This window comes from Echeneis naucrates, chromosome 8 (assembly GCF_900963305.1).
Source record: "Echeneis naucrates chromosome 8, fEcheNa1.1, whole genome shotgun sequence".
Taxonomy (NCBI): Eukaryota; Metazoa; Chordata; class Actinopteri; order Carangiformes; family Echeneidae; genus Echeneis; species Echeneis naucrates.
This window is the reverse complement of record NC_042518.1, coordinates 15,053,577-15,076,231: the sequence shown is the minus strand read 5'-3', so window position 1 is coordinate 15,076,231 and position 22,655 is coordinate 15,053,577. Positions and strand designations below refer to the sequence as shown.

Below are 22,655 nucleotides of genomic sequence, written 5' to 3'. Positions count from 1 at the left end.
AATATGCATTCATGAACACATACGACCACATGAACAGTCAGCGGGTGAGTGAGCAAAACTTACAATTCTTATAGGTTCTCAAAACAAGCGTCAGACAAAACATGGGGTGTTCCTGTCAATAGTCAAGCTATCCGGTGTTCCAGCGTTCCCGGGTTGCTTTCATAACAACCCCCACCAAGGCCCAACACTCCCTACAGATCTCACAGGACCATCACAAGTAATCAACAAAGTCATGGCACCCATCACAAGGGCCTCTTTGTTCATGGCACACTCTAACCTGTGTGAATCGGACCCTCCGCTGTGTCTCACAGTGCTGTCACAGCACGGCTCAAGCAAGCAGCATATATCTATATGAACCAATACAACGCAGAGTATGAAAGTATCAGATAATGCAAAACATAGCACGGGTTAAAAACCAGAATTTTCCATCACAGCAGGCAGCTGACAATAACTTTTCTTATGCTGATGATATGATATCCTTTATGTTTCACAGCAGTTGCATCGTGTTACTACAACTGATACATCTATTTATATAAACATTTGCAAGTTTCTCTTTTCTCGTAGCTTGATCTGTCATTTAAGTGCAAACTGTTTTGTTTTGTTTAGTTTTTTGTTTGTTTTTTTTTTACACTGTGAGTCATCAACCATTACTAAAATTCAACATAATCATTTTTTGATTCAGGAAATTGTTTCTGAAACGAAGGGGCCTGTACAGACATTGTGATGTGGAATTTCTTTTTTTTTTTTTTTTTTTCCAAATAAAGTGATATTCATCTGAGCTCGGAGTTGAACATGTGGACACACCCACTTTGGGGTTATTCACCCATTTGGAAATTCATTTTCAAATGGGTGTCAATGACAACTTATAAGACATATTACAGACAAACACTAACAATAAGTGCTGTATGTGGCATCACCAAGACTTAGACATGAACCCTAATACAAAAATACATCCATCATCTTTTGCTTGACAAAGCCGCACTGACAAAAGCCTCAACTCCAAAAAAGCATTATCTTTTGAGAGCTTTGAAAATATGTTCTGAATATTGAAGGCTTATGCAAAACCTTATCAAATAAGTAAGCTTGTCGTGCAAGTGTAACTGTAGGTAAATCAAGTTTCCCTCTGCAATACAATTACATATTTTAAATGAAATTACCCAACTGATTATAGTGCAGTATTAAGTTGATGCATCTAATTAATGTCCATTGTCTTTTCATTCATAATAGATCACTCATGAGAACCAGATTAGCTCATGTCTTATCTCTGATGAACACTTTAAATAGTACCTCACAGAAATCAATGAGAAGCCAATTTCCTGTTTGACTTGTTCCACTTATCCACAACATGTGTAAGAAAGTAAAGCTTGTTCAATACACCCTGATGCGCAGAATAACCGAGGCAGTGGTTTTATGTCAGCCCATTATGAGGCGAAGTCTGGTAATGGTGCCATAACGTGACAGGACTGAAATACATTTTCAAAGTATTCAAACTCAGAGGGAGATGAGGACATCCTTAAAAAGGCTGAGAATAGAGGAAGACACTCCTCAGTCTTCACACACTCGTAACAAGCATCCTCATGTCTCGCCGTGACAGCTCCCAACATGACCCGCCTTAATGTGACCTTTCATCTCGACAAACCGCAGCTCCTCTTTGCAATTGATCTGCCCTTCAATCTACATGCTGAAATAGGTCAGAGTGAGGTGGGTTTTTCACTATGAAGCCTTTCCTTTTTTCTTTTTTCTTTTTTTTTGATGAGAGGTTGGGGAAAAATAAAGGAAGGATAAGAAAATGCAGTCTCCAAGTGTGAGTGGCAAGAATGGTGTGAAGGGGTGCTAAAGGGGGAGCAGAGAAGTTGTCAGGGTGTGAATAAGCTGCTGTCACCCACATCACAGGTTCAGCAAAGCAATGTGCTAACAGCTGGATATTCTGGACATCACCCATTTTTAGTTTGGACTTTGTGTGTGGTGTGGTGAAAGTGGCGCACGGCAGCTCTCTCCGTCTAAAGCCGCATAAATACAGACTCGCATACGATAGCATCCTCTTTTAGCACAGAAGACATTTGCTCATCCAGATATCTTAAGTGTGTTGCTCAGTCACTTCAGCCTGTAGAGAAAGAAAATCATGCACACTGATGATCAGCCTTTTGGCCACTCTAAACCTCCAGCAGAGGCATCACTATCCAGCGTAATAAGCACTTATATCTAAAATATTTCTGAGAAAGGTCTCGAGAGATGTAGATGTTGGGATAGTCAATAAACTGTGTTGCTGAGCAATAGCAGTGTGCAGGATTTTCTTTCTTTGCTCTAAAATGAGGTGATGAGAAGTCGAAGTCACAGACGATGAGTCACAGAGAAACCTTCAGATATTCCGGTTAAAGTTCAACAGTCTGAATCCTGGCCTGCGACTGTGTAGGAGCCCAAGGAAAAAAACGGTTGATTTCTTTTTTTGAATTTCTTTTTTTGTCCTTTTCATGGTTTTCAGAGGAAATTATGGTGACATGTCAACAGCTTAGCTATTAGTGCGCTGCAGAAGGGTAAGGCGGCCTTGTGAATTAGCGGTGTTCCTTTAGTTCAGTAAAAGTGTGAGTCAGATCCAGTCACAATACGCTGACTAAATGCAGGGGAGGAGCACCACGTTATCAAACAAAATAACAAGGGAAGGCTTCATGAGTCACACATATCAAACACCCCCTCTTGCCTCAAGCAAACCCACCAAAATGCTCCCATCAGGTGTGTGTGTCTGAATGTATATATGTGTGCAACCTTTCCCTGCACCAATATTCAGATCAACGCAAAAAGCGCATAGAAACAGAAGCATTCGTTCATCTAGTTTCTAAAATTTGGGCTCATAATGCACAATGTAACCTGATATCAAGACTGGCCTTCAAAAACACTTTAATGTGGAAGCACTCAAAATACGAAATATTAAAAGCCTGCTTCTGTGGCCATTTCTTCACCATGACAACCGCACAGAGTAAAAACACATCTCCCTCAGGGGACGCACAGATGAAGGTTGATTCCACACAAATAGTGAAACAAAGGGAACATTTGTGAAAACACCGGTCCATGCATGTTTCCTTGTGTGTGTGCGTTGGTGGGGGTTTGTATGCACAGTATAGTCGCTGTGTATTTGAATGCATGCAAGATGCATGCGCGTTTTAGTGTTGCTCTGTGATCAGAGTGCAAACTGCCGCTCACAGCCTCTCCTGTCTGTCGTTCTGTCTAATTCTTAAAGTTTCTGCCTGAACATGTTTGCAAAAAGGAAGAGTTGCTGCTTATTTTTTTTTCCTCTTCAGACCGGAATGCCAATAAGAGACAGATGAGAGACAAATGTCTGTGAGTGACTGATCGCAGTTGACTGATCATTTATCCAGCATTGGTATGCTGAATACCACCTGACTGGGTGGGAGTTTCCCCATTGGCTGTAGCTCCCTCAGAACGTTATGGACATTTACAGCTGTGTTGTAGCCCTGTTTTGTTTTTTCCTTGTGAACCGCAAGGAGGTGGAAGAGGCCTTCCAGTTCACTGAGCTTCACATCAGAAAAAAGCAAATAAACTGCTTTCATCATGCACCATTATAACTAAAGGAGGCAAAGGAATAACAATAGAGACACAACTAAAGAGAAGTAAGTTGAGAGAAATGTGATCTGTCCGCCAGCCATATTTGAATAGCAACAAATAGAAACAGCAGCAACCTGGAATTAGACCGTTCCCTTCCAGCAGCAGCTATAAGCGTCGTATTAATATATAATGGCATAAATTTAACACAGCATGCAGGAGTGACTGAAAACAAAGCTTTTCGCAGTTCGGCATATCAAACAGAGGAAGTTAGGTAGGTAGGTTTGAGGTAAAAAAAAAAAAAGCCTCGTTAGTTTTTGATGAAAAAGTGGAACATACAGCTGAAATGACAGCCCAGTCTTTGTCTGTTTTGTGAGCTGATGGTGGTTTCATGCAATCAGGATGTCAGCAGCTGTATGGAACTGGCCCGGAAATTAACGTCAGGTCTTAGTTAATTGCTGCTATTGTGTTTTTTATGAAAGGTGCACTTTTGTGTGTACGTGCATCATCAGGGAGTCTGATCCAGTCCGTGGCAGTGCTCTGCCAGTACATAAATACAACGAGTTTTTGTTGCTGCTCCTATTAAATTCTTTCAAAGTTGGAATAGCATTATCATTAAATTGATGCCAGCAGTGGCATTCCCAAATGCAGGCACAGACAAAGAAGCTCGCCGAAGAAGCCTCCCACCCCGCATCTCCAAATGCGCTGCATTTTGTGGATGCTCCCTGAATGTGTTGTGTTGGTCGATGGGTAGAGACCAGTTACAGCGCACATCATTAGGGCTCCGCAGCATTGTACTGTTTTGTGTCATTTTGGAGGTTTACATTTGTACAATGAGGGGCCACTAGGGGCCCTTTCTGCCAAGGGCCTCCAATATTTGCCTGTCCATACAGGCGACTCTTGCTGTGTTGGAAGAGTGAAAGGTAAACAGAGGGTGATACCAGTCGGTTAAAATTAAAAACAGAAAGGTTTGATTACATGCTCCATTGATCGCTACGAGCCCCTTGTGTGAGTGGAGATGGTTTCAATACCGAAGACTGTGTGGCTAATGAAGAAAACTGCCGTAGATATACACACAATAGAAATACTTTACATGGCCAGTGGTGGAAAAATGCTGCTGGACCATTCTAATTATTCAGTAAATTGGGTTGACATTTAATTTTTAAAATGAATGATTAATTCATCAGGTAAAGACAGAAACTTCTGCAAATTCACCGATTGTGTTTTCATTGAATTATTTTCACATTTCAAACACTAATTTTATACTGTAATAGTTTTCAACCGATTCCTTTCATTGATTAGTACGATGTGTAAATGTGTTCCCTTTCTGCTGCCATGTTTAACATCCACAATTAATATAAACGGATGATTTCTTCACCTGAATTCACTCCTCACAAATACAAAAGTGTTTGGAAGTTGATCAGCTGATGGTGAGCACCGTATGTCTGCACAGTCACTTTCCTGTGCACCTCTTCATACCACGCACCTTCAAGTATTCCACACACAGACACACACACACACACTCACACACACACACACACAGTATCCACAAATACACCCTCAGCTCAACGGTAGTAGATTTCATGAGTGCTAGCAGCATGAAGGCTGCTCTCCCTTTCTTTCCCTCCCACCTCCTCTGTCTCTCTTTCTCTATCTCGCTCTATCTATTGCTCTCTTATTCTCTCACTGGCTTCCTAGGCAATTCTTTGTTTTTCTGCTTGTGGTGCTGCGGAACCCTCTTTTATTCAGTTTTTTGTTCCTCCCTAGAAGAGAGAAATCCTTCTCGTGCAGATTACATTTTCTCTCACTTGACTTATTATCGTTCTCTCTCTCATGCTCTTTCTCTTTCTCTCTCTCTCACCCTATGTCTTGTTCCAAACACTGAATCTCTCATTCTCGTTTGGTTTGTAATTCCTATGTATCTCTCTGTGGCTGAGGGGTGCAGGGACTTGATTCTCCCCTCTTCCTCTCCTCCTCCTCCTCCACCACCACCTCCGCCTCTCCCTCCTCTGCTTCACCTCTCGTCCTCTGGCTTCCTAACGGTGGGATAATGTTTTATTTCCAGCTGGTAATCATGGCTGGGACGGTGCTGCTGGCTTACTACTTCGAGTACACGGATACATTTCCTGTGCACATCCAGGGCTTCTTCTGCTACGACAAGACCTTCTCCAAGCCCTACCCTGGTCCAGATGACACCAGCAAGATCCCCCCGGTGCTCATCTACTCTCTTGTCACAGCCATCCCCACAGTCACGGTAAGACTTTGTGTTAATAAGTGCAGAAGAAAAGGTCAAGCAATAGAGGGAGGAGCCTTTTGATGTGCACAAAAAGTCTGAAAGAGTCTTCATAGAAAGTAAGTTGTCAAAGTTAGGCGATTGCATTTATCTCAGGTTGTCCTCTCTTTATTTGACTTCTTAGATTGTGCGTTTTTCTGATGAATCATCTCTGATGTGTGTGACTGCACCACTGCCATAGTGAGCAGATTGTCAAGCTGCATGGAGGTAACCCCCTCCATTCTGGACTGGCAGGTGTCTGTGTTTGTGTGTGCGTGGTGGTAAAAAGAAATTGACTAAAATCAACTTAATCCAAATCCCCAGCTGTAATGGGGAATGGGCAGACAGGTCATTAGAGGAAGAAAAAGAGAGAAGGCGAGAAAGAAGAAAGAGTCAAAGAGACAAATGAAGGAGAAAGCAACAGAAAGAAACAAGAGCTTTGAGAGAGTTTGAGTCGAGACAGAGCAATAATGGCAGGCAGCAGAAGCTGTCGGGGAAGAAAAACTTGAGATGATAGGTGAGGAAAAGAGACAATGTGTACAAAGGCAAGAAGTTTGATGGGGGAGGATCTTTTGTTATTTTGTATTTTTTGTTGTATTTTGTCGTTGTTGTTGTTGTTGTTGCGGTGGTGTGTGTTCAACTATGCACCTTTGTGTGTTTGCGAGGTTAGCTGTTGAGCCCCAAGTGAGATGGAAGGCAGCGAGCGTGAAATGCATAACACCTGGCACCGACTCTTGAGCACAGACTCGAACCTGAACAGCTCACATCCCCAAAAAGAAGCCACAGACAGTACCATCCTACCAGGTTCTCTTACAGCAGCACAAACACACACAAAGCCAGTTTGCAGTTGTCGGAGGAGGGTGGTTGCAGGTTGTTATCGTGTGTATCCACAGAGTGCAGTTTGGCTCACAGACACAGTGCACCCTGGCCATTTGTGTCATTAGGTTATATTAGGCCAAAAGTACACAAATAGTAATTTAATACGTCTAAATCACTGGATGTATCCGTATGAGTCCTAAACTTTCTCCATTCAAGTCGGCAGAAATGTAAGTGTATTTTGGTGGAAATCTGAAAATAGGAATAATTCAGTGACAAAATGGTGTTTGTGTATTTACCAAACGTGCTTTTGCAAACGGATGGACGCACACAGCACAAAACAGAGTGTTGATGAGAATGCAAAGTCACATATTTATACAATTACAGTCCACCTTGGTCAGAGTTAAACATGAGGAACCACTGATACTTTGTTCATGTGAGAATGTGGAGGTGGTCACGAATAGTCTGCTCAGATACATTAACTAATGTACTGACAAAGATATTGGGCAAATGTGTACAGTATTGATTTAGGGACTGTTTGAAAATGATTTCAAACTGGAGAGGAGTCAAAATAAAGTGGTGGTCTAGTTGAGGGTTTTGTCTTTTCTCTTGCGTCTATGCAGCAAACGACTTTAGCCGTTATGAGTATGATATGAGTCAAGAACGACGTGAGGGGACATTAGAGCAACAGAGTCTGAGTAAGAAGGAGAACAAACCTTTTTGTGTATGACCTTGACATTTCCCTAACCTCAAGTATTCACCATTGTTACTGTAATGACAAAACCCTTAACCTCCGCTGCCATTTCAATCCTAATCGCGATGTTTGCTTACTCTAAACCTTATTTGATCTTTCACTGGGTCATTTTTACAAACCTAGCCAAACCTGAGTCATAGAAAATAAAGTTGCTTTATAAAACTGATTCGATAGAGAATTGTAACAATTTTGGAAGGCACATATACGCTTGACTGCTGCGTCAGCAACGTCTGTCAGAAATACATCCTCTTGAGATAAGATGTTTTATTTTTAAATTAAAATGACATGTCTGATTTACCCTTCTCCCCCCCTCCAATTATTCATCTACATAAGCAGTTTCTTACCATTAAGTGAAAAAAAAAAAAAATCTGCATCACCACATTATTATACTTCAACATTGCTGATATATGCAGTAGTTGCACTCTTGAGTACTTAGCTCTGCTCATAAGACCAAAGCAAGTGGACCTTTAAAGCCGGTCTGGCTGCAGATAAATTACTTTGGGATACTTTGATCTGGGTCAGAGAACATTACTTACACCAGCTAGTCTGCTCTAACCTGTGCTGACAGAGGCCTCAGTGTGTGTAACAAGCGGGAAGGTAAATCACAGCAGTAACTCTGTGGCAGAACCAGTCTGGTGCCAATGTGCTTTGCCATTTGCCGCTTGGTTTTTAGAGGAGCTTTATTCATTTGTGAGTCGTGAGCAGCAGATCAGAGGCTCGTTTTTGGTGATGAAGTGGCTGCACAGCACAAAAGACAGGTCATCTTGAGCACAGAAAAAACGGTGACCTGTCATATGGTTTTAGATCAGTAATTTTGAGTCATTACAGCATTTTTTGTTGCCAAGCAACCGTGATTGTACTATTGTGTTTCAAACAATTAGGCTGTCTTTTGATTTTCAACACCTCTTCAGAGGAGTGGAGGAAGAAAAAGGCATCATTTTATTGCTATTGTGCGGGCAGAACTTGATTATGTGAAGTGACAGTATGAAGCAGACCCTGCCTGGCTGATTCACTGGAGGTAATAAGCCACCGGTGTGTTTGGGTCAGCGCCAAAGTCCTCCAGGTCCAAAAGAGGGCACTCTAGATCTCTGTTCGTTCCCACTGGGGGGGCTAACATCTAATTAGAGTCATCAATCACTTTTAGACGTTTCAGCACAAGAAGCCAGTGCTCTGCTTGGAGACACAAAGGAGCAGACATCCTCCCATCAAAGTTTGTTGGTCACATTTAGTGCAGTATGTGTATATAAAGTGACCATACCTCACTGGATATCATCATTTCATGCCAGCAATTCGTGCTATTTTCAGATGGATTTCAAAGTCACGTTAACCCACCAGGTTAAGGAGGGACATGACCGAGACTTTTATTAGTTTAAAGGTTTAAAGTCCACGTTTTACACTTTTCCATTTGAAGTGCTGACATCAAAAAAGATATATTTGTGATTTTAAGTACCAAAAAACGGGCTCTAGTAACAACATTCAACAACACGCTGATCCTCTTTCCTGCTTGGCTTTCCAAAGTGTTTGAGCGATAACATAAAAACACAGTTAGGGGTGTGGCTGCTGCAAGTGTCTTATTTGTTTTGACATCACAAAGTTGCAGTCGTCCTGACAGCTGGTTTTTAGGCTCTGTTTCTGAATACAGGCTGTGAGCAGAAGACCTTTGATACTTTCACAGCATTAACCCTCTCAGTGCCAAAGTCACAAAATTGTGGCAAACAACAATTACTGAATAAAGCAGGCAATAGTTCCAGGTAGCGAGCCTAATCCTGTTGGTACCCTGTGGTTGGCAAACATATTTCCCTCCTAAAATCACATCATGTGCCTATTCAAAGTGTTCTGTGAAGTAGGAGAGGAAACGTTCTCCGGACTGATGCTGAAACAATTTTGTCTGTTGCGTTGAACTAAATTAAAGCAGATATACACAATGGTGAATTTACAGTCTGCCTTTTCCTCAAACCATTATCAAGCTGCAGCCTCATGTCAATCAAGTAGTGAGTGAGGTCTTCTTTTTTTTTTTTTTTTTTTTTTTTTTTTTTGATGACTTTAGGAGAGCACTGAATAATTCGTAGATCACTCAGGCAACCGCTTTGCACCCAGTCTACAGCAGTTTATGACGACTACATTTTGCATTTACAGTAATGATGATGACATATTCACTTCCAGAAATGTATTGCACTAATTCCTTTACAGGGTCAGTGTGAGAAGCAGCAAGAAGTTAAATTCAACTTATAACTTTGTTCATCCTGTGTCAATTTAATGTAATGTCGATTTGTGCTGGATCTCTGGCCATCATGTACGACAGAATACAATGGTTACACATTTCTGTTTGTTTCAAGAATGTAAATGACATTTCATAATAATGGATTTATGTAAAGAGGAAAACAAGTGAACTTCATCTGCCTGGTTATTAATAGATCAGTGCTGCTAGAATACTGTCAGGTTTTATTTTGAGGCAACTGCTGCATCTCCAGGAATACTAAAAATTCTCCCAAAAAAAAAAAAAAAAAAAACCACAGTCCTGTTTAGTTCATTTTGAAGTTTGCCTAATGGAGCCTGTAAGCCAGTTAAGTCTGGGATGAATTCACTCATCTTATACAGATTCAATCTGACAGTGTGTGTAAGTGTGTGTTCATGCTCCCCTGCAAATCCTGCTTTTGATCCAGTTTGGTTTTTGTGTCTTTCTCCTGACTTCCATTCCTTCTCCTTCTCCACCACCTCCACAACCTTTCTGTCCCCCGACACCTCGTCCACCTTTTAAAATTTTTCTATTGCCTGTCCTTTCTGACCACTCATCTTTGTCTCAGCTCCAAGTTAATGTTATCTGTGAAGTGAGACTCCCCTGCTCCTTACCTCTGAGGAACAGGAGAGTCTTTTATGTGACTTAAGTCATATTGAGATAAAAGGCTAATCCTTGAGATGTGAATACTTAGCTTAATAAATATCAACAAAATAAATAAATCATAAATCTCAACCTTCAGCTTTGTTCTGACTCATCAAATTGAGCTCCAGGTGAAGTCAGTACAAACATCAAGGGCAGGTAGTATCCTTTTGGTTAAGAAACTACTGTGAAAAGAGGCTGCACAAGCTCAAGTTATTTAGACTCCGATTAGCTTGGTGAAACCATTCTCTCATTCATGGGTCAACTTGATGAAAAATCAGGGTCAACGGTGGTACAGTGGCTATCACTGCTGTTTCACAGCAGGATGGTTCTGGGTTTGAACCTAACAACCCCTGGGCATCTTTTCTGTGTTGATTTCCTCTTGCTATTCCGTTTTCCTCCCACAGTCCAATACCAAACACATTAGTTTGATGGGTGGCTCTAAATTACTCACAGGTAAGTAAGTCTTCCTGGTATCACTAAACAGATGAATATTGCTGAACTTGGCTGGTGTTAACAGTGTTCGCCATACCTGTCTCAAACCTGGCGTTGTGTACTTATGTTTTAAACCTCAGAGCTGCATCCATGTACATGAGCTGTATGCATGTTCATCTGAAACTTCTCCCGTCCTCCCATCCTCAGTCATGATGTCACTCTGGCATTGAACTGAACCAGGAGAACCAACCGCCCCACAGTCACAGACATGGATCAATGCTTTTCTTTCTCTCTCACTCACTCTGTCTCCTTTCTCTTAAGTTTTTGCCTTTTGCTCTTCTGTGCTGTCCATCTTCTCTTTCCATTATTTCACAACTATATCGCATGTTTGTTTTCACACACAGACCTGCACACATATTCCAGGCCAGTATGCTCCTTAACCAGGTTAATGAGACAGATGGCAGGGTGGGCAACGCCGTGGAGGAGGGGCGCATCAGTTGCTGTGACCCTGGCTGCCATGGGACCATATGTGTCTAGGTGACGCCCCCTTGACTTCTATTCCTCAGTCTGCAGTGGCAAAGGCGGGGAAACGAAAAAAGATGAGGAAAACATCAGTTAAAACACAGGAGACGAGATGAAAGAGCCGCTTAGGGAGGGAAAGTCCTGACAGCGTCTTGTATAGTTTCTATTCATGGAAGAAAGAAGTACGACTTGTTTTCTTCGCTGCACATTAGACACATTAGATATATCTGCTGTACCTATCTGTGTTGCTGATATCTATACAGAAGTATAATTTACCACAGTCTGCACATTTCCCATTCTGCTGGGAACACAATCGCAGCTCACATCTAACTGTTGAGGGTGATAATCCCTCCAAAGCCAGCAAAGCATTGCGTCACCATATCATTTTGATATTTGCATTATGAAACCGTCTCCCTCTTCTTTTCTCTATCAGCTTATCACCTCAGTCAGCTGTGCTGTATTGCTGCCTGCTCCATGCACCGTTACCGGCGGGCCTGAGGCAGTTGTTGCATCAATCTGATTAGGTATGCACTGAACAAGAGAGGGAGATAGAGAGAGACACACAGAGAGCGTGTGTTTGTGCTCTCCTGTTGTCTATCCAGTACTTTTAGCAGGAGTCACCCATTCCTGTGAAATGAGATTAGACTGAACAGCGGCTGTCATTTCTGCTTCTCAGGTTTGATCCCATTTTGAGTCAGGCAGAGAACAGAGACTCCTGAGGGGGGTCCTGCATAGCTGGTGGATTGCCATGCTTCATTCAGCCCCTCGGAGAAACCCGATGAATGCCAATGCCCAATCTGCGTTCACAACAGGGGTGTGTCCCTGCTCGCTGCCCGCTGGTCCTACATCTTTGCATATGGCCACTGAACCAAATCTGTCGCTCCCTGTGTGTAACTGTGTTCAGCTCAGCCACACTCACCCAGGTCCTTTGTAGAAAATGATCAGGAGGAGTCATTCACTTTTCTTTTCTTTTTTTTGTTTATTTGTTTTGTCCGAGGTGTGAGGTTTTTCCAGGATTTTAAAAGGATTACTCGTGGAAATACATTTTTAAACTCCTTCTCTTAAAAATATGTTTTATTTCGAACAAAGATTTGCATATAAATAACTGTGAAATTTTTAACATAATTGCCATTTAGAGGAAGGGTACAGGTGCGGCATCCCCACAGGGGTGAGGGAGCGTCACTGTGTGGGGCGAAAGGGACGGGTGAGCTTGCAGGTGTACAGACAACAGAGAGTAGTGTTACTCAGCCTGAGGAATTGTCCTGCTGACCAGCACAGTTGTAGCAGCTGTGATCAGCATGGAGGCTGTATTTAAGGCCATTAACACCAAATTGCTGTAGAAAGTCATTCTCCTTCTCATAACTCAGTCAAATCTGAACACTCAGACAGGATACAGATACTTGACTGTCGCTGTCTCCAGTTTCCACTGGCACGGTGATAGTTGTCTGTGCATCCATTTATTCTTCCAGCTTGTCCATGAGCTTCTTCTGACAGAAACTGGTGTACCTTGACCTATGTCCATGTCAGTAACAATAACTGACATGTAAAGCTTGACGCTCACATTATTTCACATGCACATTTGCAGAAAATGGTCAGTCAATATTAATGTCTTTGTGCTGGTGCAGACAGAGAGGATCTGCACAACCATCAGATGCAGCCGTACAAAGACCTACGAGGGTCAACAATTAATTATTAATGTCTAGTGTTCAATAAGAACAAACACGTATGATGTACAGAAAAATCTTATTATCAATATCACAGACTGATTTCAGTTGAAAGATTCTAATGATTTCTATGATGTTGGTGCCAATAATCAGGGGACCACAGATGTGGTAGGTAAAGGTTAAAACCTCCATTTTCATGTCACTACTTAATTGGGAAGATAAGATTTTGGGGACATCCTTTAGTTGACCTTACGGTAAGTGGGAGGGGACAGAAAGGATCTTGGTTTGCAAATGATTTAATGGGACACAGAGGGAGATAAGAGAGGGGAAAAACAGTAACAGAATTAATACATAAAACAGCCAGCAGTCCCGCGAATGCTGATTTTATGGAATGTAACAGAGCAGATTTGGAAAATGGGGGCATGAAATTGAACTGGATAAAAACGAAAGGAGAAAGACATAGAATATATAACCTACTTTGCCCACCAGTGAAAAAAAAAAAAAAAAAAAGACACACACACACACACAGTGAAAGGTGAAAGAGGAGAAGCGAGATAAGAAAAATAGGGAGGGATTAGTGATGCTGCAACACAAGGATGACAAGGTTTTGTGTCTGTAAGATGGAACAAATCTGTGCTCTTTAGTGTATACAGTAACAAAATCACATGACAGCCAAGTGTTTATGCTGCTGAGTCTAAACAGGCTAACAATGGTTATTATGTGTGGTCGTGCTTTGCTCGATACAACAGCATTGCTGTGTGCGAATATGATTGGATTGTGTGTGCACATGTGTATGCATGAGCGGTTTCGCGTTCCCGCATTCCTCTGTTTCTGTAGATGGGGCAAGGCTCGAAGCGCCCAGTGTCCTTGTGTTTGTATTTAAGTGTTGTGCGTGCCCGTCCATCCACGGGTAAGATCATGTCCTGCATCGTGTCAGTGGATTGAGGGATGTGGCGCCTGTGTTTGCTCTGTCTCCTGTTCGGAGCCGCACCACAGTTGAAATCCTGGTGAGAGCCACGGCAGGAAAGGTGATGGTGATGCACCCAGACAGGTGCAGTGTCTTTCATATCATCCATTAGCCCAAATCTCACATAGACTCAGCATGGCAGAGATTGAGGTTGCAGTAGATGACGACATCAGTGACAGCTAGGCCTCTCTTTGTACTTTACACATGAATAACTTCCCCAGTCTTGTCAGAAACATTAGGTCTTATGGCTGCAGAGCTGTGTGTCACAGAAATGAGTCTGCAGTTGGCCTGTACAATACATAAACTGTGGCATACTTTCATTTCAGGAGATGTGAGAGAATCTCAACACAAAAAGTTTCTGCTAAATAATTCATTTTTGAGTGATCATCTTTCCTGCTTTTTCAAGTTTAGCAGTCATTACATAAGGCTTTTGAGAGACCGGAGTAATTTCACACAGAGACTCTGATGGTAGAAGGGAAGATCTGCGTTTTTTTCTATATTGGGATATTAAAATTATTTCACTTCCATCTGGCCCTCCTCTGTAAAATGTGATGAAACTGTATCAAACTGCCAAAACGTGTGCTGCAGTACTCACTATGAAAGTGTAGAGAGAAGTAGACAAGAAAAAAAACGCAAGAACCCAGCTGGGACACACGAGTTGGTCAATACTTTGTGGCTTTTGAAGTTCAAAGCATTGAACAGCAAGTGCCCATGGATGCATTGTAATACATGAAATATAATACAGCCAAGCAAGTCTGTCCCAGCCCGGCTCACACAACAAAGAACCACAGGTTGGACTCCAACCCCTGGCTGCTGTGATTTGAATTCAACCTTCATGGGACGTGCTGCCCTGAACATATGTCTGCTCCACATGCTTTGGATGTACTGTGATTATTTTCTGCACATGTATTGTATGTCTGCCTTTGTTTTCATGTTTTTTGTTGTTTTGTTTTGTTTTTTTTTTTTGGGGGGGGGGGGTGTTTAAGGTGTTGATCTCTCAGGGCCAGTGTACTTCTGTGTTTTTGAGTCTTAAACTGTTCATAAATACATATATTTTTTTCCCCTCTAGACTTTAGCTCATTTAGTCATCAATATTTAATACTTCAAAGAAAAACTTAATATTTTAAAAAAAAATTTCCGGGTCTGTAAGACTTCACATCTCCACAGTTGCCAATAAACCATGAACTGTTAGCCTTACTACTCATAAAAAATGAAGGACATAGTAAGCTTTCAAAGATGTGGGCTAACTTTTAGGATTAACATTTATGTAAGAACCAAGTATAAGTGCTTCCTGCAGCATTTGTGCGTTTAAGTAATGGCTCAGAGTTCAGCAGACATTGTATTTCCCAGTGTTTCCATCTGTTGCCTTCTGTTAGTTTTTTGTGTTGTTTTTTTTTTTACACAAGCACGGGATGAAGAGTGTCACTTGCTATTTGCAGAAGGGAACACTAATGGCAACAATCTGCATCTTGCTGCTCTGCTGCAGAGCTATCGCTCAGGCTAATTCCAAGAAGCCTGATTTGTCTCTCATGGTGTTATTGACATCGTTACCACATGACGATGACACGACAGCTTGTTTGTCTCCTGCACCATCTCCTGTCTTTTGAACAATTATGGGAAACACCAGTGAAGCTGGTTTCATGCTGCCATTTCTCTTTTTTCCAGTGCCTCAATTTGCGCATTCCACTGTAATGCTTCATTTGTTCAATTTAAATGTTACAATGGATAATACATGTATTTATTTAATCAAAAATTGTTTATTTCTTTCTCTTTGTCCTCTTTAATGGTGTTCCTCTAATAGTTAGTACTCTTTTCTTTCCCCAACTCCCATCACTCGTCTGTCATCTCTCCGAGTTTCCTCATTCATCTCATTGTCTTCCAGTGGACATGCATTCATAAGAGGGGCAGTCCGAATGCACACTAACATTTGACTAATACTAGCTGACACAAATGGAGCTCTCATTACTTACACACGCAGAGCAGAATCTTTGTGCGGACAAAAAGAGGAAGAGTTAATCATATCTCATGCTTGTATTAATGTTTCGTCCTTTCACTCCTCTGGTGCTCTCCACAAATATCACACATGTAAGTCTGCATGTAATGCATTCTCCTGGTCTACACTCGTCCTCCAGGGACACGGCATTACAGCAGAAATCATTGTATGTCCTGTGGTGACATGTTTCTGGATGCCTGTGCATCATCAGTGTCTGTAGACGTGAGCGTGCGGTTTAATTTGGAGGGATTATAATCTGCTCGTCCCTAAACTGCAGCGACAACCTCATCACATTTAACAGTGAATCCTTGAGGGGCCAGCCAGGGCGGAGGCATTGAGCCTGAGCACATCGCACTGCAGCGGAGAGAGATCATTTAGAAATGCTGGTTCAAATAATGCGCTATATAATTCACGTGCATGCCGTCCGTGCATGAATAATTCACTCCTGCAGTATTACAATAACCGTTCTACCTTGCCCATACTCTCTCTCTTTTGGTTCCATACTCTTCACGCTCTCTCACACTTTTGCACTTAGTCCCTCATAAAACCTCCTTCGATTATGACCAAGGGCAGAATGGAGCTGTAAATTTGTGTTGTGCTGTCTGCAGAGCGTTCGTCCCAGCCGCAGTCAAAGGTGAAAGCACACTTTAAGAATCATCGGGATTACAGATGGAAACTAATAAATAAATCATCGGCACTTCAAGACAAGAACGAGGTTGTTCTGACAGACTGTTCTCATACTTCAACACAAGTGAGCTAAACCTATATTCAATTTCATGACCATCAGTAGGTGAGCAGACTTTATTGAAGTCTATGTGAAGATGTCGCTTCTCCTCTCGTGATTTTCTAGCTCAGTAAATGTTTTCCAAACGGGTTTATGCTCACAGTCCGTAGTTTCAAGTCTTCACCACAACATGATGTGGGGATGAGTTGCTACATTGTGACTGACAGACTGTGCCACCCTATGAGGACAGATTAGAGAGCAAACGAGATCCAGACCTCGCTCCTCCTCAGCTCCGCTTTCTCATCCAACTACTGTCAGACATCACTGCCTGTCGACTCTTTTACATTGTTAAAATTCATCATCAGTCAACCAACTCATTTTTTCTAATCAAATAAGCATAAATGATTCAGTCTGGATAATGGACAGATGAAATTTAATTAATGAATGCTCATGATCGATTATCAAGTTAAATTGTTAGAAACACAGTTATCCCACCCACTTCTTATGCACTTTTCCCCTATAACATAAGTTAAAGAAATAACTTTTATTTGCAAATATTGTTGTAGGATTCTTGAGATAAGTTGAGATAGATAAGATGATTGATACAACTCCCCAATATAAATACAAAGCAGTTGGTTAGCTTAGAATAGTACAAAGGCTGTAGAGAGAGGGAACAGCTTGTTTGTCTCTGCAACAAAACTGATGACAAGTTAAAGCTGCCTATGTGAGCAGGTCAATTTGACCTGCTGCACAGCCTCTGTCATGTTGATTACTGTGGTTGGAAATGGGAGGACAATGACTGTAAATCAAACTGAAGCTATAAAAGTGGAGAATGTGGGTCAGTTGATTCTGAACAGTTTGGGGGACTCACTCTGAAGAGTCCTATCATAGATACAGATGAAGCATTCATAAGAATAGTCTACAAAAGGGCAGTATTGTACATTTCCAAATAGGCCTACCACCCACAGCCTTACAGATTTGCCTGAGGCAAAGTGTTGAAGAGCACTTGTCTGTGAATGACAATGAATGAATGCAGAGCAGCATTATCTCACATTTTGGGTCTAGCACAGGCTCACACCCTCAACACACCAGCAACCCCCATGGAAACTGCCACTATGTGTCTTTTAATTGCCCCAGAAATGGTTGCCAACAGTGTGACGGTGCCCCTAATGTCTCTGATTTGAAGCCACTGATTAAGCCCCCTCAGCTTTGATTTCATGCTCATATTAGTGTTTAATCCTGTTTCACTAATGGAAGAACGCTCTCAGCTGGCCATGCACTTCACAGCACCGTTTCACTGACTGGGCCCTTGCATGTTATTAACTCATTTGACTTAGCTGGACCCACTTGGAAGTGCAAAAAGGTGAGAGACTTTACTGAAACATGATCAGGATCATGTTTCAGTCAGGTCTCTCATCTTTGCCTCTCTCGACTTTCTTTGTTTCACTCGGTTTTCACTCTGTCGTGCTTTCATTTCCTGTTGATTCTCTCTCCTCAGATGTCAGACAGCATTGTCGCACAGGACAGACTGTGTTAAATGTGAGCGGGATAATGATGAAGTTGAATGGTTTGAGGAGCGTGGTCAGTGTTGACTGGTGTTCCACTTCTGTCACAGCAGAGCCTGAAATTATCAGGATGATTTCAACTTAAAAATATCTCTGTCATAGGTTTTTATTCAGTGGGGGAGTTTTAGTCAGTACCAGCTCCATTAAGAGATCATCGGCATGGAGAGGCACCGCTGTTCAGCCTCACAGGGAGTAAACCAAGCACACTCACATGATTGGAACCCCTGCCAGAGGCCTGACACTCCTCACAAAGAAAACAATATTACTGTGAGCACCCGGGAACAATAGCTGCGATTTCTGATCACAGGCTATACTAAGCATACATCTCTATCCAACCACTGACAGGGAGTCCACGATTACTAAAACAGACCATCAAAATGTCTCATTAGATTGATTTGCACTGTGAGCCCTGACATCATTAGTCATGCTGATAGCTCTGAGCAAGACTTAATCTCTCAAAGTACTTTTTGTTACAATCCAGCCCAAGGTCAGACCAATGAAGGACGATAACAGCAGAGACTCTCTGATGACTGGAGTTCACCCCTGAGGCTCAGAGGGCAGAGGCTCATCTAAAGGAAATGTTTTAATCGGTCAACTAATAATAAATGAATATCTAATACTGAATTCTGTGTGCATAAGTATATATATATGCTTCGTTTGAATGTTGCAACAATTAAGTCTCGATTTGGACCAGAAAACTAACATTGCAATTCCTAAAACATTGGTGCTTGGGCAAAGAATGCAGGAAAAAGTCACCAAAATCTGCCCCGTCAGGACAAACTGGGACCTTCACCATCTGTTTACATCTGTGGTTAATGAAACCACTGGATGTGTTGGCGTGTCTTTGCTGGTGGGAGCATAATCCTAGTAGAGCTGCTAATACAACAGGAAAAAAATCAGCCTACCCGATGTTAACATGCAATGGATGTGTTTGCTTTGTGTGTTTAGATTCTTGTTGGAGAGCTGTGTGCCTTCTTCACCAAGGCAGAGGGAACCCAGGAGAAGACTATTGTTACTGCAGACTGCTGCTATTTCAACCCCCTGCTGAGACGCATAATACGCTTCCTAGGTGAGCACACAGCTGGGCGGTGTCATTCAGCCTCTCTGCATACACAGGCTGGTCAAAGGGCGTGTGTGCTGTGTTGCCAGGAAAAATGAAAGGCAAAATAAAATAAGGTTCAAAAAAATGAATGGATAGTTCAATTCATAAGAACATGATCTATTATACTTCAGTTTATACATGGAGCTGTTGATTAGATAATAAACTGCAATATAATCCTTGAGGTGATCATGACAGGAAGTCACTTAAAAATAATGGAGAAGTCTTATTTGCACATTATGCTGAATCAGCTGAGGTTGCGACTGCAAACCTCTGGTGTTAATAAAGTGTTTAAAAGGAAAACCTGTTTAGTATCATGGCCGACTAACTTCCTTTGAAATTGCTCTCTGTTACACGTTATATGCTTTGCTTCATGCTCTGACACACGCTTGAACTTTTCTCTCTCTTCTAACTCTTACTTCTACTTCTTATTTATTTATTTCACACCTTTCCCGCAATCTCTCACCCTCAACTAACCAGCTCTCCTTCATAACTGTGCCTACCTCAGGTGTCTATGCCTTTGGCCTCTTTACCACAACCATCTTTGCCAACGCTGGCCAGGTAGTGACGGGAAACCAGACGCCTCACTTCCTGTCTGCCTGCCGGCCAAACTACACGGCGTTAGGCTGCCAGTCCACCATGCAGTACATCACAGAGCGCCGTGCCTGCACTGGCAACCTGCTGATTGTCATGTCTGCACGCAAATCCTTCCCGTCCAAGGACGCAGCACTCAGCGTCTACTCTGCGGTGTACACAGTGGTAGGCTGGGGCATGCTGGACTACATACTTCATACTGTACTTCTGTAAACGCATGCTGCCACCTGAAGTCATGTTTATTTTTCCTCGAATCATTACTTTTTCAAGTACAATTGTTGAGGAAATATGCAAATGTCCTTTCTTACCAAAAGTTAGAGAAGAAGTTTGACATCACTGTCATGTTCAGTAAATATACCACCAGCATCGGGCTTAGCTCAGCGCCACACCTGGAAACAGGAAGTGGAAGCTAGGAGGTAATAACTGTCAGCTAAAAGTCACAAAATAACACGTCAAAGCTTGTTTGCTTAACTGCCACAAAAACTGAGTGAATTGAAAAAGATGCGATGTGGTAAACAGTTTTTTGCTCGGACGATATTGTTAAGTAGTGACAGAGCCACTTTAGCTGTCTGCGTTAACCAGCAGAAACTTCTTAGGCTTATTTCCCAAAATGCCTTGTCTTGAGTGTTTAATACAAGCGAACTGAGAGAAGATTTTTTTTTTGTTGTTGTTGTTGTTCAATTCATTTGGTAAAACATTCCACTTATCCATCACAGATTGGTGCTGAAGCAGTATCTCTATTTGAGCAGGACCTCCATATTTGTTAGTCGCATCCCCCCAAACCTTTCCCTCCTCTTTATTTCCTAATTATTATCTATGATTATCTATGAATTATTATTTATAAAGCTTCAGGATGATTAACTTTTTACCAATGGAATCTTACATACATGCTTCCTCGTCTCAATTGTTGGTCCCTAGATGAAATGCACATTTCTCCACCTGCATCATTTGATAATTTATACGAGATTTTCTGTGTGCTATCTGAAAACGCTCGTCAGGTAGTCACGACGCCTGCATGTTCTTTTGTCCTGTGTGTCCTGTGGTCCCTGTATTTGTCACACCCTACTGTGCGTGTCTTCTTCTTTGCCTGTGTGCAGATGTACGTGACGCTGGTGTTCAAGACCAAGGGCACGCGGCTGACCAAACCCACCATCAGCCTCACCTTGCTCTGTCTGGCCATGCTGGTGGGCGTAGTCAGGGTGGCCGAGTACCGCAACCACTGGGCTGATGTGCTGGCAGGGTTCTTTACGGGGGGAGCCATCGCCGTCTTTTTGGTGAGGGAACACAAGAAGTCTGAAGCATAAAACGATAAATAACCCTGAACTTAACTCTGAACTCTGATGAACTTGATGAGCATGTTGGGTGAATGTCAGCTACTCTCTAATTTCTCCTGGTCTCTACTCGCAGGTGACTTGTGTGATCAATAATTTCCAGCAGTTGCAGCCCAGTATTCCCCCGCCAAAATCCCAGCGACCTGAGTCCATGCTGGGCATGCCCATGGTGACGCTTCCCTGTGTGGAGAGTCCACTCGAAAAGTTAAGTGGTCCTCAGGTAAGGGGCGGGGGGGCAGGTGGGGGGGGGGGGTCGTACAAGGCGGAGCTGCACTCATAAAGGAAGAACAGAGATACACACCCCCTTGTCTCTTACCCGAGTCTGTTGTTGTCCTCCACAAAAAGAACAAACCTTCAAACATGCATGATCCTGCGTCCACCCGCAACCCCACCAAAAGCTCCCCGGTGTTTCCTTTAGAATCTCAGCGCACACAGGGCTGGATATAGGTCGATAACAACGCAGCCGAGATTTGTTGTAGTGTCGTAAAATGGCCAATGGTTATATTCCACCCAGAGGACCGAAGTCTAATGTGAGTGTTTTGCTTTACAAAGAGGCATAACCCCACTCCTAAATATTCCCATGCTAAACACTCCCTTGTTATCGGGGATTTAGAGAGTTACTTAATCTCTCTGAGGTGAGTCAGCAGTCTGGTTGGCACTCTTAAAGTGTAATTTACTATTTGGATATAAAGCAAAACAGATGGCTGGAGGAAATCCATGAGCTCAGCTGCAGCTTTAAAATGACAATAAAAAGTCAAAGTGATCGCGGAGGTCCTCTCGAATAATGTCTTCAGTGCTGCATGGGCCAGAGCACGAGTCCACGTCCAAGTATCTAGGAAAGTGTCTTATGTCCTCTGCGGTCCGTCGCTGTCACTAACCCTCACCTGATTGCCTCTTCTCCTCTGTCTCCCACCTTGCCTCTCTCCTCTCAATCTGCTCCCTTGTCCCTCACTGTCCTCCAGCATCCCGCACTCACCTCCTCCTCCCCACTTTACAACACCTACGTCCGACCATTCTGAGCAACTTTGAATCCTTTCCTGCTCGTCATTGTCCCTCCACACTACCTCCGTCATCCGTTGCCTTATTTCTGTTTTTTGCTCTCCTCCTCCCTCTCGCCCCTCATCCCCGTGCATTGCTCTTGATTATTCTTTTCTTCACTTTCCTCTTTTCCTTGGCCTTCTCTCTCTCTCTGCCCCGTCCTCTCTCTTTCTCACTCCTCTCTTTCCCCTGCAGACTCCGCGGGGATCTCTGTTCACCGAGATCACATGACCATCAGCCCTATCGGTTCCCCACCACCCCAGATGTCCTCATACCGTCTCGCTCCATTTCCAGCGAAGTCTAGACCGGCCGGAGCAGCACTTGCCGCACTGTGCAGCCCATCCGGCTGGGCGGTACACAACGCTGCACCGCTCCTATTCCACACAAGTCTAGACCTCTCCTTACACTCACAACACCAGCACAAACACACACAAACATGTGCACA

The 22,655-nt window shown here is 42.7% G+C and overlaps 1 protein-coding gene across 1 annotated transcript; it reads left to right on the top strand.

Moving 5' to 3' along the window:
• The first annotated feature begins 5,608 nt into the window (after nt 1–5,608).
• Nucleotides 5,609–22,514, top strand: plppr2a (phospholipid phosphatase related 2a). Its single transcript, XM_029508321.1, has 6 exons — nt 5,609–5,812; nt 19,097–19,217; nt 19,756–20,006; nt 20,939–21,115; nt 21,249–21,376; nt 22,406–22,514. Exons 1-6 carry the CDS (start codon nt 5,609–5,611, stop codon nt 22,512–22,514), a joined length of 990 nt encoding a protein of 329 aa, XP_029364181.1.
• Nucleotides 22,515–22,655: the final 141 nt, after the last annotated feature.